The sequence below is a fragment of the Mauremys mutica genome, chromosome 20 (genome assembly GCF_020497125.1).
Source record: "Mauremys mutica isolate MM-2020 ecotype Southern chromosome 20, ASM2049712v1, whole genome shotgun sequence".
NCBI classification, from domain to species: Eukaryota; Metazoa; Chordata; order Testudines; family Geoemydidae; genus Mauremys; species Mauremys mutica.
The window spans coordinates 20944516-20957377 of NC_059091.1; the positions used below are offsets into that span (position 1 = coordinate 20944516).

At 54.1% G+C, this 12862-nt stretch overlaps 1 protein-coding gene across 2 annotated transcripts in view; it reads right to left on the bottom strand.

Moving 5' to 3' along the window:
• The window catches only part of LOC123353432 (proto-oncogene vav-like), a 54971-nt gene extending 46987 nt beyond the window's left edge, over window positions 1-7984 (bottom strand). Inside the window, exon 1 of one of the 2 annotated variants that reach the window (XM_044994506.1) lies at window positions 7484-7984. In XM_044994506.1, the coding sequence (XP_044850441.1) occupies window positions 7484-7687 (204 nt within the window). In that variant the 5' untranslated portion in view covers window positions 7688-7984. The remainder of the gene's footprint in view (window positions 1-7483) is intronic. The other variant, XM_044994505.1, reaches the window with a different exon arrangement.
• Window positions 7985-12862: the final 4878 nt, after the last annotated feature.

Sequence of the window (12862 nt, forward strand, 5' to 3'; positions counted from 1 at the left end):
CTGTGTATGCCTGCACCGCACTGTGTTTGTACTGGAGAAGGCCGACCAGAGAAGTGTGGCTGGTGCTTGGAAGGGGAGGTTTGGGAATGGTCCCTAGTTCTTGTGGCAGGTAGTTCCACTGGCTGGGACAAGGAGGCTCTGTCTCCTGCACAGACCCGCTTTACCCTGACCATAGCCGGTTCCTTGGGGCCTGAGCAGCAGAAATGTTGCCCCCAGGCCCCGTCCCAGAGCTTTAGAAGCTTGAAGAGAAAGACCGAGCCCTTGAACTGGACTCTCTATTCAACGGGAGCTGGTGCTGAGAGCAGCAGACAGGGTGATGAGCTGGTGGGAGCCCGCTTTGCTGAGGAGGCATGCTGCAGAGTACTGTGTGAGCTGCAGTTTCCCACGCACTGAAGGCTTCATGCCAGGTCTGTCACATGGCTGTGGTTCAGTGACGAAGGCCTGAGTCACTGAGGCCAGGTCTTTGTCCAGCGGGATGGGATGGAGTCCCCTAGCCAGCTGGCTGCACACTCCTCAGCGGGCTCCCCTCTGTCCTCCAGCATTACCTCGGTCTTGCTCAGGTTCAGCTTCTCTTCAGCTGTTCCTCAGCCATGAGCTGACCTCGTCCCGTCCCTGGGCCACATGAGGGTGGGTGGTGCATGGTGATGGATAGGCAACAACTGCATATTGCTGGCACGTGTTGTCCGACCGGGCTCACATGTAGATGTTGAATAGGACCAGCGGGAGAATGGATTTCTGTGGGACTCCACCAGGGAGGGGTCCAGTGGCCGAGAGGCGGTTCCCCATCACTGCTTGTCGGTCGCATCCCTCCAGGAAGGACTTAAACTATTTCCGTGCATTCCCTGGACCCCGTGCCGGAGTAGATGGGCCATTGGTCAGATCTGGTTGGGGCAGGGACTGTCTTTTTCTTCTGTGTTTGTACAGCACCTAGCACCATGGGGTCTTGATCCATGAGTGGGGGTGCTAGGCAACACCATAATACACCTAACACATAATATGGCAGTGGGTAGCACACCAGGCTAGCTAGACCGTTGCTGTGATTCAGTGCAGCAGGGGACGAGATGCCAGACTAGATTACTAGAACATAGGGGTTGCTGGATAGGGTCGGACCCGAGGTACTTGCAGCCCAGGATCTTTTCCCTGACACTGGTCAGTGCCAGATGGTTCAGAGGAAGGTGGGGAGGTTTGGGAATGGTCCCTAGTTCTTGTGGCAGGTAGTTCCACCGGCTGGGACAAGGAGGCTCTTTCTCCTGCACAGACCAGCTTTACCCTGCAGTAGCAAATGGGGAATAATCTGCCCCCCACATTAGGGCTCCTCCTGGTCTCAGAGATCATCTCAGACCCTGAAGTTTAATCTCCTTTCACAATGTGACCACCAGTAATTATTACAATTCTGGATATTATGTGTATTACGGTAGCAGCCAGAGGGCCCAACCTAGACTGGGGTCCCCCGTTGTGCTAGGTGCTGCACAGACCCGGGCCGAGATCAGGGCCTTCATTGTGCCGGGTACTGCACAGGCCCCAGCCGATATTTTTCACCCAGCTCTATTTAGGTGCCAAAGTCCCATTGACTTTCAATGACACTTAGGCTTCTGAGGCCCCAGTTTACTTCTGAAAATGGGACTTTAGGCACCTAAGTCCTGTAGGCGCTTTTGAAAATTGCACCAAGGTAACTTGGGAGCAGCGTGGAAAGCAGCTCTGGGGAGAAGCAGCGAGAGCGAGCAGCTCCCGCAAGCGGAACTGAGGAAGGAACTTGAGTGCAAGCCCAGCAGAATGAAGGGTTTCAGCAAAACAAACAGCTTTGCTCTCTCTGCATCTGCCCGAGTCACACACACGTGCAGGGAGGCTGGTATATTTCATGTCTCCTGAGAAAGCCCTGATTGGCCGCCCCCTCACTCGTCTTCCCCTGCAACCAAGGGGCCAGAGACTCTCAACCAAGCCTGCATTCACTCACCGATGGAGCAGCTAACCCGCCTAGAGCTGGAGCCAAACGCCCTCTGAATATCGGTTCATGGACTGCATTGAAGTCCAGGTCCACCTCTAATTTACACAGCGCATCATCCATCCTTTGAGACCTCAGAGAACTTTACAAACTAGACAAGGATCACTTTGCCACCACTAAAATGCAGCCACCTCTAGGGTAGGACATGGCAGCTGATCAACAGCACGTGGGGATGCTGAGCAGGCATTGCTCACCCAGCACTGAAATGCAGCTCCCTCTGGTGTGGGACACAGCAACTGTCCAATGGGACACAGCAACAGTGTGCAAGGGATCGCTCAGCCAGCGTTGAAATGCAGCCACTTCTGGGGTGGGATGCAGCAGCTGCTTAACAGCTGAATAGCAATAGTACACACTGATTGCTCACCCGGCACTGCAATGCAGCTGCCGCTGAGGTGGGATGTGGCAGCTGATCAATGGCACGCAGCAACACTGTGCAAGGGATTGCTCACCCAATACTGAAACACAGCCACCTCTGGGGGGGGATGCAACAGCTGCTTAACAGCTGCACAGCCGCAATGCGCAACACTGCCTCGGACAGAAAGTGAAGGAGGTAATTTAGAGAGGCAGAAGGGAATAACTGAGATTAAAAATCGGGTAGAGCACCAGGGTTCACACCCTTGAGCAAATCACCCTGGGCTCTTTAGTGACCAAAATCCCCCAGTGACAGACACCTCCGACATATAGCAGTGGTGAGAGCCTCAGAACAGGTGGGAGCACACAGCAGAGCCAGCCGGGCGTTCCACAGCTGCAAGACCAGGATTATGTGATGCCAGGGGCCAAGAAAGAACCACAGGGTTGGTCTGTGTCCAGCAGCCTCCATAGAGAATCCTCTTTATAGTCATCACAGCTGAGTCCTCGGTTGTTCCGACCACCAGGGACGCTCTGGATGGTCTCCAAAAGTGTAACACCCCAGTGACGGTGCATTGGGGTCACTCCTGAAGTCAGGTGGCTTGGGAGTCCCCATCCAACAAGGCCTGGCCATGCTTCGCTTACAGAAATCACAGGATAACCCAGCACTGATCTCCCGGCAGCCCTTAGCCACAAAGAACACGAGCTTGTTACAGCCCCAGAGCTCAGGGCTCAGCCCCCGCCACCACCACTGAAATGCAGCCTCCTCTGGAGTGGGATGCAGCAGCTGCTTAACAGTGGCAGAGCCAACGTGCACAACAGTCGAGGACGGGAAGTGAGGGAGCATTAAAACCACAGCGGGAGAAGGCTTTCGAGAGGCAGCTAGGGAACACTGGCTCTTCAGTTCAAGCCACTGTCGCATTGAGCTCTGGGACATCCAGCTCAATGACCTGTGTCAACCAAGATAATTTGCTTGCCAGCTTCCTTAAAGCTCCTCTCCTTGGGAGAGAGCCTGGGGCATCCTGGCTCCATTGTTCAGTCTGTGGTCACCCTAGGAACAGCCCCGTAACATGGCAACCTCACCCGGGATTTGACTATCTAAACACCGTGGGAGCTGTTTATAGCATGTTCCCCAATCAATGGGGACGTTGTTTTTAAACACCGGGCCAAGATTACATCTTTTCAGGGCCAGTTCCTAGGGGCAGTACAGCCTAGTGGGTGGGGCACTAGACTGGGACTCAACAGACCTGCGTTCTAGTCTCAGATCTGCGGCTGGGTGACCTCAGGCTTCTCTATGCCTCAGTTTCCCCACCTGTAAAATAGGGATACTGGTGCTTACCCTCCTTTGAGATCTACCGATGAAAAGGGAGAGCTAGGGATGATTATTATTCAGGACCCAAGTCCTATTGGGCGACAGGCAGGGAATATATGGACTGCCAAACTCCTATCGACCAGCTCTCCCTTGAGCCCAGTCTCACAGAGCTTAAGGCTAGACGGGACCATTAGATCACCTAGTCTGCTCTCCTGGGGAGTACAGGCCACTATATCACACCCAGACACCCCTATACTGAGCCCGGTGACTCTAGTTAGACCAAAGCATTTCAGCCCTCAAGAGGCGAAATTGTTTTGTACCACACGGAGAGACCAGGAGAAACTGGGGCCCCTGTGATGGCAGAGCCCCTGAGTCATGCCCAGGTGATCCGCCAGAAAGACATAAAACCGCCAACGTCCCTGCCAATTTGACCCAGGGGAAAAGTCCTGCTCCGATATGCCTCAGAAGCAAGGGAAGCCCACAGGCTGCATCTAATGATGTGACCGCACAGCACTCCCTATCCGCAAATCTCAGAGAGTTTTATTCTCCTCCCCAGAGGGGGGAAACTGAGGCACAGAGAGAGAACGGTCACCCAAGCGTCCTCCCAATCTGGTATCCTGTCCACTAGAACCAGGGAACAGTGGTCCTTGCTGACCCCAGTCGGTAGTCAGCCCTGAAACCTCGTGATGGCATTGCCACCTAGCGCCTTTCCAAAGCCGTTCCACGGCGCCCTCTGCCATTTGTGCAAATAGGGAACCGGAGGGCCAGGAGGGGAAGCAGCTTCACAGACGGAAGCAGTGGCAGAGTCCAAAATGGAACATAGAAGTCCCAGCCTCCTCACCCCTCGCGCCCCTCACCCGCACTTCCCTCCCCGAGCTGGGAATAGAGAGAACGCAGGAGAACGCCCAGCCAGCCTGCTCCAACCCCCAGCCCCTGCTTCCCTCCCAGAACCCAGGAGTCCTGATTCCCACTCCCGCTTGTCTGATCACTTCCCCAGACTTCCTCCCAGAGCTGGGAATAGAGCCCAGGAGTCCTGGGTCCCAGCACCACATAGAACCCAGTTAGTAAACACGGCGACTGGGACTCAGCAACACACAGTCATGCCAGGGCGGGCCGCACACCCGCTCCTGCTCTGACTGGTTTCTGGCAGCTTCTCGAACACAGAACACAGTGAGCGCCACTCGAGGACTCACAGACCATTTAAAGGGAGACTCCCCTATTCCCACGCACGAGGCCTTTCTTGCCAAGCAGGATTCCAGTATGATTGTCACCCTAGATATGGCTCCCAGAGGAAGAGCTCAGTTAACGAAGGCAAGGGCTCACCTAACACAACCCCCCACATTTCCTTTTGATCTGGTGTAAATCTGGAGTAAGTGCCTTGACATGCCGGATTTACACCAGGGTAAGTCAGAGCCTGCCTTAGCCTCCCTGTTTCCTCGAGTCTCCGAGGAGTAAGAGACGAAGAGCGATTTGCTTCTCTTGTCTCCCCGCGCAGTCACATGGGAATGACTGAGACACCCGAGGACTCGTTTCCAGAGACAGTCACTGTCTTACCAGTGAGAGAAACGCTGGCCCATTCTGCCCTGCCATCCTCAATCCAGGCCACCGCCAGCACCGATCAGTGCCCCCCCGCCGCCGACGCCAGCCCCAGAGCATGTGTCGGGGGTGGAAACCAAGCCCGACTTTTGCCTTATCTCAATGCACCCGATTCAGGCTTTCCTAGATCAGAGTTCCCTTGGGCCTAGATCAGAGTTCATGGAGGTTTAATTCACCTCCTGGCCACGCTTCCCGGATCTCACACACTTGGGCCTAGCTGCATCAGTTAGGGGTGTGGGTTTTTACCGGCCCAGCTACACTCTAGTTCGTAGGGACGTGGCTATACCAGGAGAAGAGGGCCGGGGAACCAACATCAGCTAGGCTATCAAAAGCCCTCGTTAAAAATGTTGCCAGTATAATAAAGTTGCTTAGGGATGTGACATCCCCGTTCCAGCAAAAGCCCTGCTGTAACTGCAGTTATAGCGGCCTAGAAGTGCCTGTGCTGATATCGCTTATTTGGTTGTACGGTAGAAGCGATACTGATGGACGCACGCTTTGCCACAGGCTGTGTCAATACTAACTGTCTGTTAGTCTTTAAGGTGCCACCGGACTCCTTGTTGTTTTTATACTAGGAGGGTTTGCCGGTGCAGTTATCCCCGTATAAACCAGGCTTTAGAGTCCACACTGAGAGAGCTATGCCGGGAAAACTTGAGTGTAGATGTAGCTTGAAGGTCCATTCTCCCCGGCATCTTTCGCAGCAGGACAAATGTTGTAAGAGTTGGTCCAATATTATCCCACCCACCTTGTCTCTCTAATAGCAGGACCATGACAGAGCTGGGAAAGGAACCCAGGAATCTTGACTTCCAGCCTCCCCTGATCTAACGACTAGACCCCACTCCCTTCCCAGAGCCACGGATGGAACCCAGGAGTCCTGACTCTCATTCTCCCCTACTCTAACCTACTTGACCCCACGCCCCTCCCAGAGCCGGGAAGAGGATCCAGGAGTCGGAGCTCCCCAGGCCTGTCGTAAATTCCCCTCCCCCCAATGCACGCTGCACGCACTCACCCGGACAGTGGTTAATACAGCTCTAAAGCTCAAATGCACTTTGAGACATGGTCTTATTAAAGCACAAGTCTGAGCGTCAGGGCTCCTGGGTCCTGTCTCCAGCTCTAGGAGGGGAGCAGGGTCTAGGGGTTAGAAAGGGGGGGCTGGGAGTCAGGACTCCTGGGTCCTATGCCCAGTGCTGGGAAAGTAGTGAGGTCTAGTGGAAGGCTGCGAGTCCGGACTCCTGGGTTCTTTTCCTTGCTGCCATTGGCGTGTTATGAAAGGCTCCGATTCTGCCCACTCTGATTCTCACACCAAGCCCCAAAACTAAGGACCTACCCATCGCCCCAGCTCAGGGCTCACCGAGCCTGGCACCCCCCAATTCCAGGCACAGCTCCACGGCTGGGCATCCCTCCCTTGGTCCCTTCCTGTGACTATTGGTCCTCTACAGAGCCGGGGCCTGCTCGGGTCTCCCTGCCAGGGGCTTTGCGGCTGGGACTCCCACCCTCCTGCTTGTCAGACCCCACCCCACCAGCGTTCACCCTCCTGCCTGCGCCCCAGCCCCAGGGGAGCTGCCCCGGTGCCCTGGCCCTGCTCCAGGGGCTGCATTCCCGTGTGCCAAGGCATCAGGGCCTGGTTCGCCCCACGCCCGAGCCAGCCCCGCTGTTAACCCCTTAGCGGCTGAAGGGTTCATTGCTGGTGCCTGCTTCCCCTCACTGGATCCCATTTCCTCCCCAGCCCCGAAGACAGAAACGCCTGCAAGCACCCTCCTACCCCACCACCCACCTTCCTGTTAACCCCTTAGCTGCCAGGTGGGGAAGCATGTAAGACTCCCCAGTTCTGTGTTAACCTCTTAGCTGTCAACCGTGGCCCATAACCACCCACCCCTCTGCTGTTAACCATTTGGCTGCCAGCTGGCCCAGCAACTCCCCACCCCCAGACACACACACTACTGTTAACCCTTTAATTGCAAACTGGGTCTCAATCCCTCACCTTTTTTTTGGTGGATATTAACCCCTTAGCTGCCAGTGAGCCCCCAAAAGCCTTGCCTCCCTCTTTGATGTTGACCCCTTAGTTACCAGCTTGATGCCATAAACTCCCCCTCCCCCTGGACATTAACCACTTCACTGCCAGCTGGATCCCATAAGTCTCCAGCTCAGCTCCCAGATTAACACCTTAGCTGCCGGGAGGCTGGAGGATGCCCGGCCCCATTCCGCCCCCGATTCTCCCGCTCACCCACCTGGGACATCTGGGGCCGCAGGTTGATCTCCCGCAGGTTGACGGCGTGGGGCATTAGGTTGTTGAGAAGCTGGCAGAGCAGGACGCCGTCGCGCAGGGCCTGAGCCAGTTCGCACACCTGGGAGCTGGGCCAGGTCACCCGGTGGTTGGGGGGCAGCACCCGGCACTGGATCAGCCAGTTGGCGCATTGCTTCCACAGCTCCATCGCCCCGACTGAGCGTCCTCGCTGGCTGGCTGCTGGCTGCTGCTGCTGCCTCCGCCTCCTCCTCGTGTCTGGGAAACCGATGCCTGAGAGCGACAGCTTCCTCTTTTGCAACTGACAACACCAAACCACAGAGCAAGGGAGCCCATGTGGGGGCTGGGGTGGAGCAGGCCTGGGAGCTTCCCCCTCCCGCAGCCCAGGGAGGAGCTGCAAGGGGAGGGTGCCCCTCCCTCCAGGGGCATCAGAGAGAGCTGCTCTGGTGAGCAGGACAAGAGCTGGCAGAGGAGACAGGCCCCTTTTAAAAGCACCTCCTGGGGAAAAAAAGACACAGTTAGTTCCTGCGCGCACATAGCTTGGGGAGCTGGGGTTAGACCCCCGGTCACACTGCTCTGCTCCCAAAGACTTTGGTCCCCTGAGCTAAGGGAAAACCTCCTCTGCTTGGGGCAATAGTAGACGCCTTATCTTCTCTATAGGACCGGGCAGTGTGCTCTTGTTGTCTCTTTCACACACAGGCACCATGTGGCAGGCAGGTCAGTATGATCCCGGTTTCACAGGTGGGGAAACCGAGGTACAGAGCAAGGGCGTGATATGCCAAAGATCAGCCAGGAAGTCACCAGCAGACTTAATAGAAGCAACTCCCTGTTTCTGTCATAAGAAGGGCGGGGGCCGTTCTCTGTGGCATGTTTCCCCCTCATAAGGCAAATCAGTTCCCATTAAGCACAGCTGGAGGGAGTGACAAGGCGCAGAGAGACAGCCAGTGATCTGAGCAGTAGAAGCAGCAGGTGGGTTTGCTTTTCTGGGGAGATCATGGGAGGGGGCAGGCCGGGGAGCTGGTATCTACAGTGAGATGCCCTGGGTGGGTCAGCTTCTGTACTGAGCCTAGAGCAGTCTCCATCCACTAATCCCCCCCCCCCCCCCCCACCTGCAAATTCCTAGCAGCGCTTCCAACCCTATCTCCTCCTCCCACCTTCTTCATTTAAATTCCTGTGCTGCCACCTGTCTGCCCGAAGTGTCCACTAGGGGTCACTCTTCTCCACATTTTGCAGCGGAGGAGGCAGCGCTTGCAGACAGATTTACTAGGGGACCGTAGGGGGATTTGGTTTCAAACCTGAGTCTGAGCTCTGGGTTTACATTGCAGTGTAGACACAACCCTAGGGGTGCCTGGCCCTTCACACCCACACAGCTGAGATCTAACCCTCTACCTGAGCTAAAGGGTTGTATCCAGATTGTATCCTCAGGATGGGGGGTGGAGTATGGGGAGAGAGAGACAGTAACTATCTATCCCCATATTCACGGATTCATCTATTCCCATTAACAACCCAGACTCTGTTTGTCTATAGCAGTGGTTCTCAACCAGAGGTACGTGTACCCCTGGGGGTACACAGGGGTCTTCCAGGGGGTACATCAACAGGCTACATAAAAGCACTAGCGAAGTCAGGACAAACTACGATTTCATACAATGACTTGTTTATACTGCTCGATGTACTAAACACTGAAATGTAAGTCCAGTATTTATATTCCAGTTGATTTATTGCATAATTGTATGGTAAAAATGAGAGAGGCAGCAATTTGTCAGTATTGTAATACTGTGCTGGGACACTTTTAGAATCAGAGAATATCAGGGTTGGAAGGGACCTCAGGAGGTATCTAGTCCATGCCCCCTGCTCAAGGCAGGACCACTCCCCCAATAAATCATCCCAGCCAGGGCTTTGTCAAGCCTGACCTTAAAAACCTCCAAGGAAGGAGATTCCACCACCTCCCTAGGGAACCCAGTCCAGTGCTTCACCACCCTCTTTGTGAAATGTTTTTTCCTAATATCCAACCTAAACCTCCCCCACTGCAACTTGAGACCATTTTGTATTTTTATGTCTGGTTTTGTAAGCAAGTGTTTTTTAAGTGAGGTGAAACTTGGGGTACACAAGACAACTCAGACTCCTGGAAGGGGTACAGTAGCCTGGAAAGGTTGAGAGCCGCTGATCTGCGGATCCACAGACTAGGTGTAAGATTTCAAAAGGGGTCCAGAACCTTCTTTTGAACATTTTATGGATCCACAAATTAAAAAAAGGTGGAAAGCCGCTGATCTCTAGCCATGTGAACTGTTTGGAAACTGATGTTGTGTTTCACCATTTTTTTTTAAAGCTCATTTTCTCAAAATTTTTCAAAAACCCACCGAAAAATTCCAATTTTTGACCCAAAAAAGTTTTAGTTTTTTAGTTGTGAGGGCAGGAATTGTCTCTCGCTACGTGTCTGTGCAGCACCTGGCGCAATGGGGGCCCTGATCTCGGTCAGGGTCTGTGCAGCGCCTGGCACAACAGGGCCCCCGATCTCTGTCGAGGTGTGTGCAGCATCCATGTTTGGCTAAAGCATGTTTTCTAGAAAGGCATCCAGTCTGGATCCGAAGACATCAGAGATGGAGAAGCTGCCCCTTCCCTTGGTAGCCTGTTCCAATAGCTATTCACACTCACTGTTAAAATACATGCCCTATTTTCTAATTGAAACGTGTCCAGACATCCCATCCAGCCATCAGTTTCTGTGCTGCCTGTGAGGGTACTTACCCAGCGTGCTCAAGTCACCACATTTGTGGTCGTGGGTTTGGAGCTGATGTTAAACCAATCTCCATGCCAGGTCATTTCCTGCCCAGTCACCCAGCTCAGAGTTCCCCATCAGAGCACCTGCAAGGTAAGTAGGTTTATGAGTCACCACTTGAGAATGTCCCAGCCTGATGGGGTCAACTTTTCACTCAGCAACTCCAGAGCCTGGAGAAAACGAGGGGAAATAAATGTTTAATACAGGATTAATTGGCAAATGAACGATCCTGCAGGGCAGTTATTTATCTCTGCTTCTCCAAGTATGTCCTTGCTTCTTTCTCCTACCCCTTAGGAGTGGGAACAGCAAACTTGCGAGCTTAGGGATCTATCCTGCCCTCCATCACCATAATGCCTGGGCACTTCCCACATAAAATCAGTAGCCGCAGTGGAGACCCCCAGTTCCTAAGCTCCAGCTCAAAATCCGTGAAACTCCTCATAGCTCACGTCTGCCATGCTGAACCTGATAACAAGCAAGGCACGCTGCAACCACTGCTCCTGATTGGTCAGGGATCGGGCCCATCCAGGTATTCCTGTAAAGCCAACTTCCTTGCCCCCACCCATCTCATTTGTCTCACCCACCCTATTACCATATACCTCACCATACATGAGGCAGGAAAGGGCTTTTGTGTCAGTTTCACAGTTGGGGAAACTGAGGCACAGTTGCACATACATGCTCACAATAGAAGAAGGGGTAGGCAGAAGCAACTTTGCCAAAGCTGCAGATAAAGCCTGTGACAGAGCACGAAATTGAAGCCAGTCTGCCTTAAACCCCAGGTTAGTGCTCTAACCACTGGACCACACTTCCTCTTTCTTTTCCGTTTTGTCTACTTGAATCAGAAGCCCTTCAGAGTGGACCTGACATTTTCTGTGTTCGTACAGCACCTAGCACAACTGGGGCCTGGCTTGGCTGGTCTCTATGTGCTACTATTTAGATATTTAAGAAATAACAACATTCTCTGGTATGTGAGAGGCAGTGGGGTCTAGTGGCTAGGGCATGGTCTAGGGACTGAGAACCCCTGGGTTCTAATCCTGCCTCTCCCGTTGCCCTGCTAGGCGGCCTTGAGCAAGTCACGCGCCTCTCTGTGCCTCAGTTTCCCCTCCCTTTGTCTGTTTGGAAGGGGAGCCCTTTGGGGCAGGGACTGGGTGTATGTGCAGCACTGAAGTGGAGTTCAGCTGATTTACACCAGCTAGGGAGTTGGTTCCCAGGTCAAGGCTGGCGATTGCAGCCCCCGGGTGATCTAATAGTGACAGCGTCATCCTTCCCGACGCAGACATTACTCATGGCCCCGAACAAGGAACCAGGCCCGGTGCTGCTGAGATGAGATTCAGCCTGATTCAGCCAGCCTCTCTCCGCCTCAGCTTTGTTCCAGGCTGACACAGTCATGGTAACAGCAGGGAAATCTGTCAGCAAGCACCCCCCACCTGTCCAAGAAACTTGCTGGAAAAGTCAACCCACTCCTTCCGTCCCCAGCTGCCACCAGCCATCTGGCACGTTGTTCCTGCTCCGATCCTCGCTGGGCCTCTACTTCCAGAGTCTTTTATAAAGGAAAAACCCCTTTATAAGGCCATGATCTGATCCCCCAAACAAGGTCGGGCCGGGTCCGACCTTGGACAGGGAACCTTGCACTAAAGAGAGCGGAGAGAGTGGTTCAGTAGGGGGCGCGCTCCCTTCTGAATCAGTGCTGACCCCGCTACCCCAGGGTGGCACTAGGGGGCGCTGTGCTGCAGGGAGCAGAGTGGGTGGCTGGTTCGTTCAAGGGGGTTCTCCCCTCCGAATCAGTTCTGATCCCAATCCCATAGCCAGGTGGCAGGGGGCGCTGTGCTGCAGGGTGACAGCTCAGTAGGGGGCACTCTCAGCCTCCACGCGGACCCCAATGCTGCAGCATGGTGGCAGGGGGCGCCATTCTGCTTCACACAATAGATGAGAGGGGTTGATACAAGGAGCCCCTTGAACCAGAGGGTGGGAAGCAGCACAGCAACAGGCAGCTTGGGATGGAGCCGAGGGGGGCGGTGCACAAGGCCCTGGTGACAGGAGACGTTTCATACACCAGCACGCACATTCACACTCAAGCCGACACCAACCCACAGTCACATTCACACCAACAATCCTAGAGGAGTGGTCACATCTGCTGCACAAACAGCAACCCTCGCAACGGCTGTGCTTACACCCTCACCCCCACACACTTACTTACGCACAACACACACCAGCTGCCCCTCCACAGTCAGACTCACAATACCTCATAATCACACAGGCTCCCAAACACACTTCTCAGTATCTCTTCAAGGCTACACAACACACTAGCATCCAGGCACACTTGAAACACAGACTCACAAAGACAACCCAGGTGACACCCACAAGCCTACCCGAGGACACTAAAGTGCCATTACACCAATTTATATCCAGAAATCAGACTCACAAACATACTGGCTCACACTCATACACTTCAAACTCACACCCAAAACACACAACCAGACTCACCATCTCAGTCACACAGATACATTCAAACTCACACTCACTAACACACCCAGAATACACATTCCGACTCAGCAACGCACAAACTGTCATATACACGCCAACTCACACCCAAAA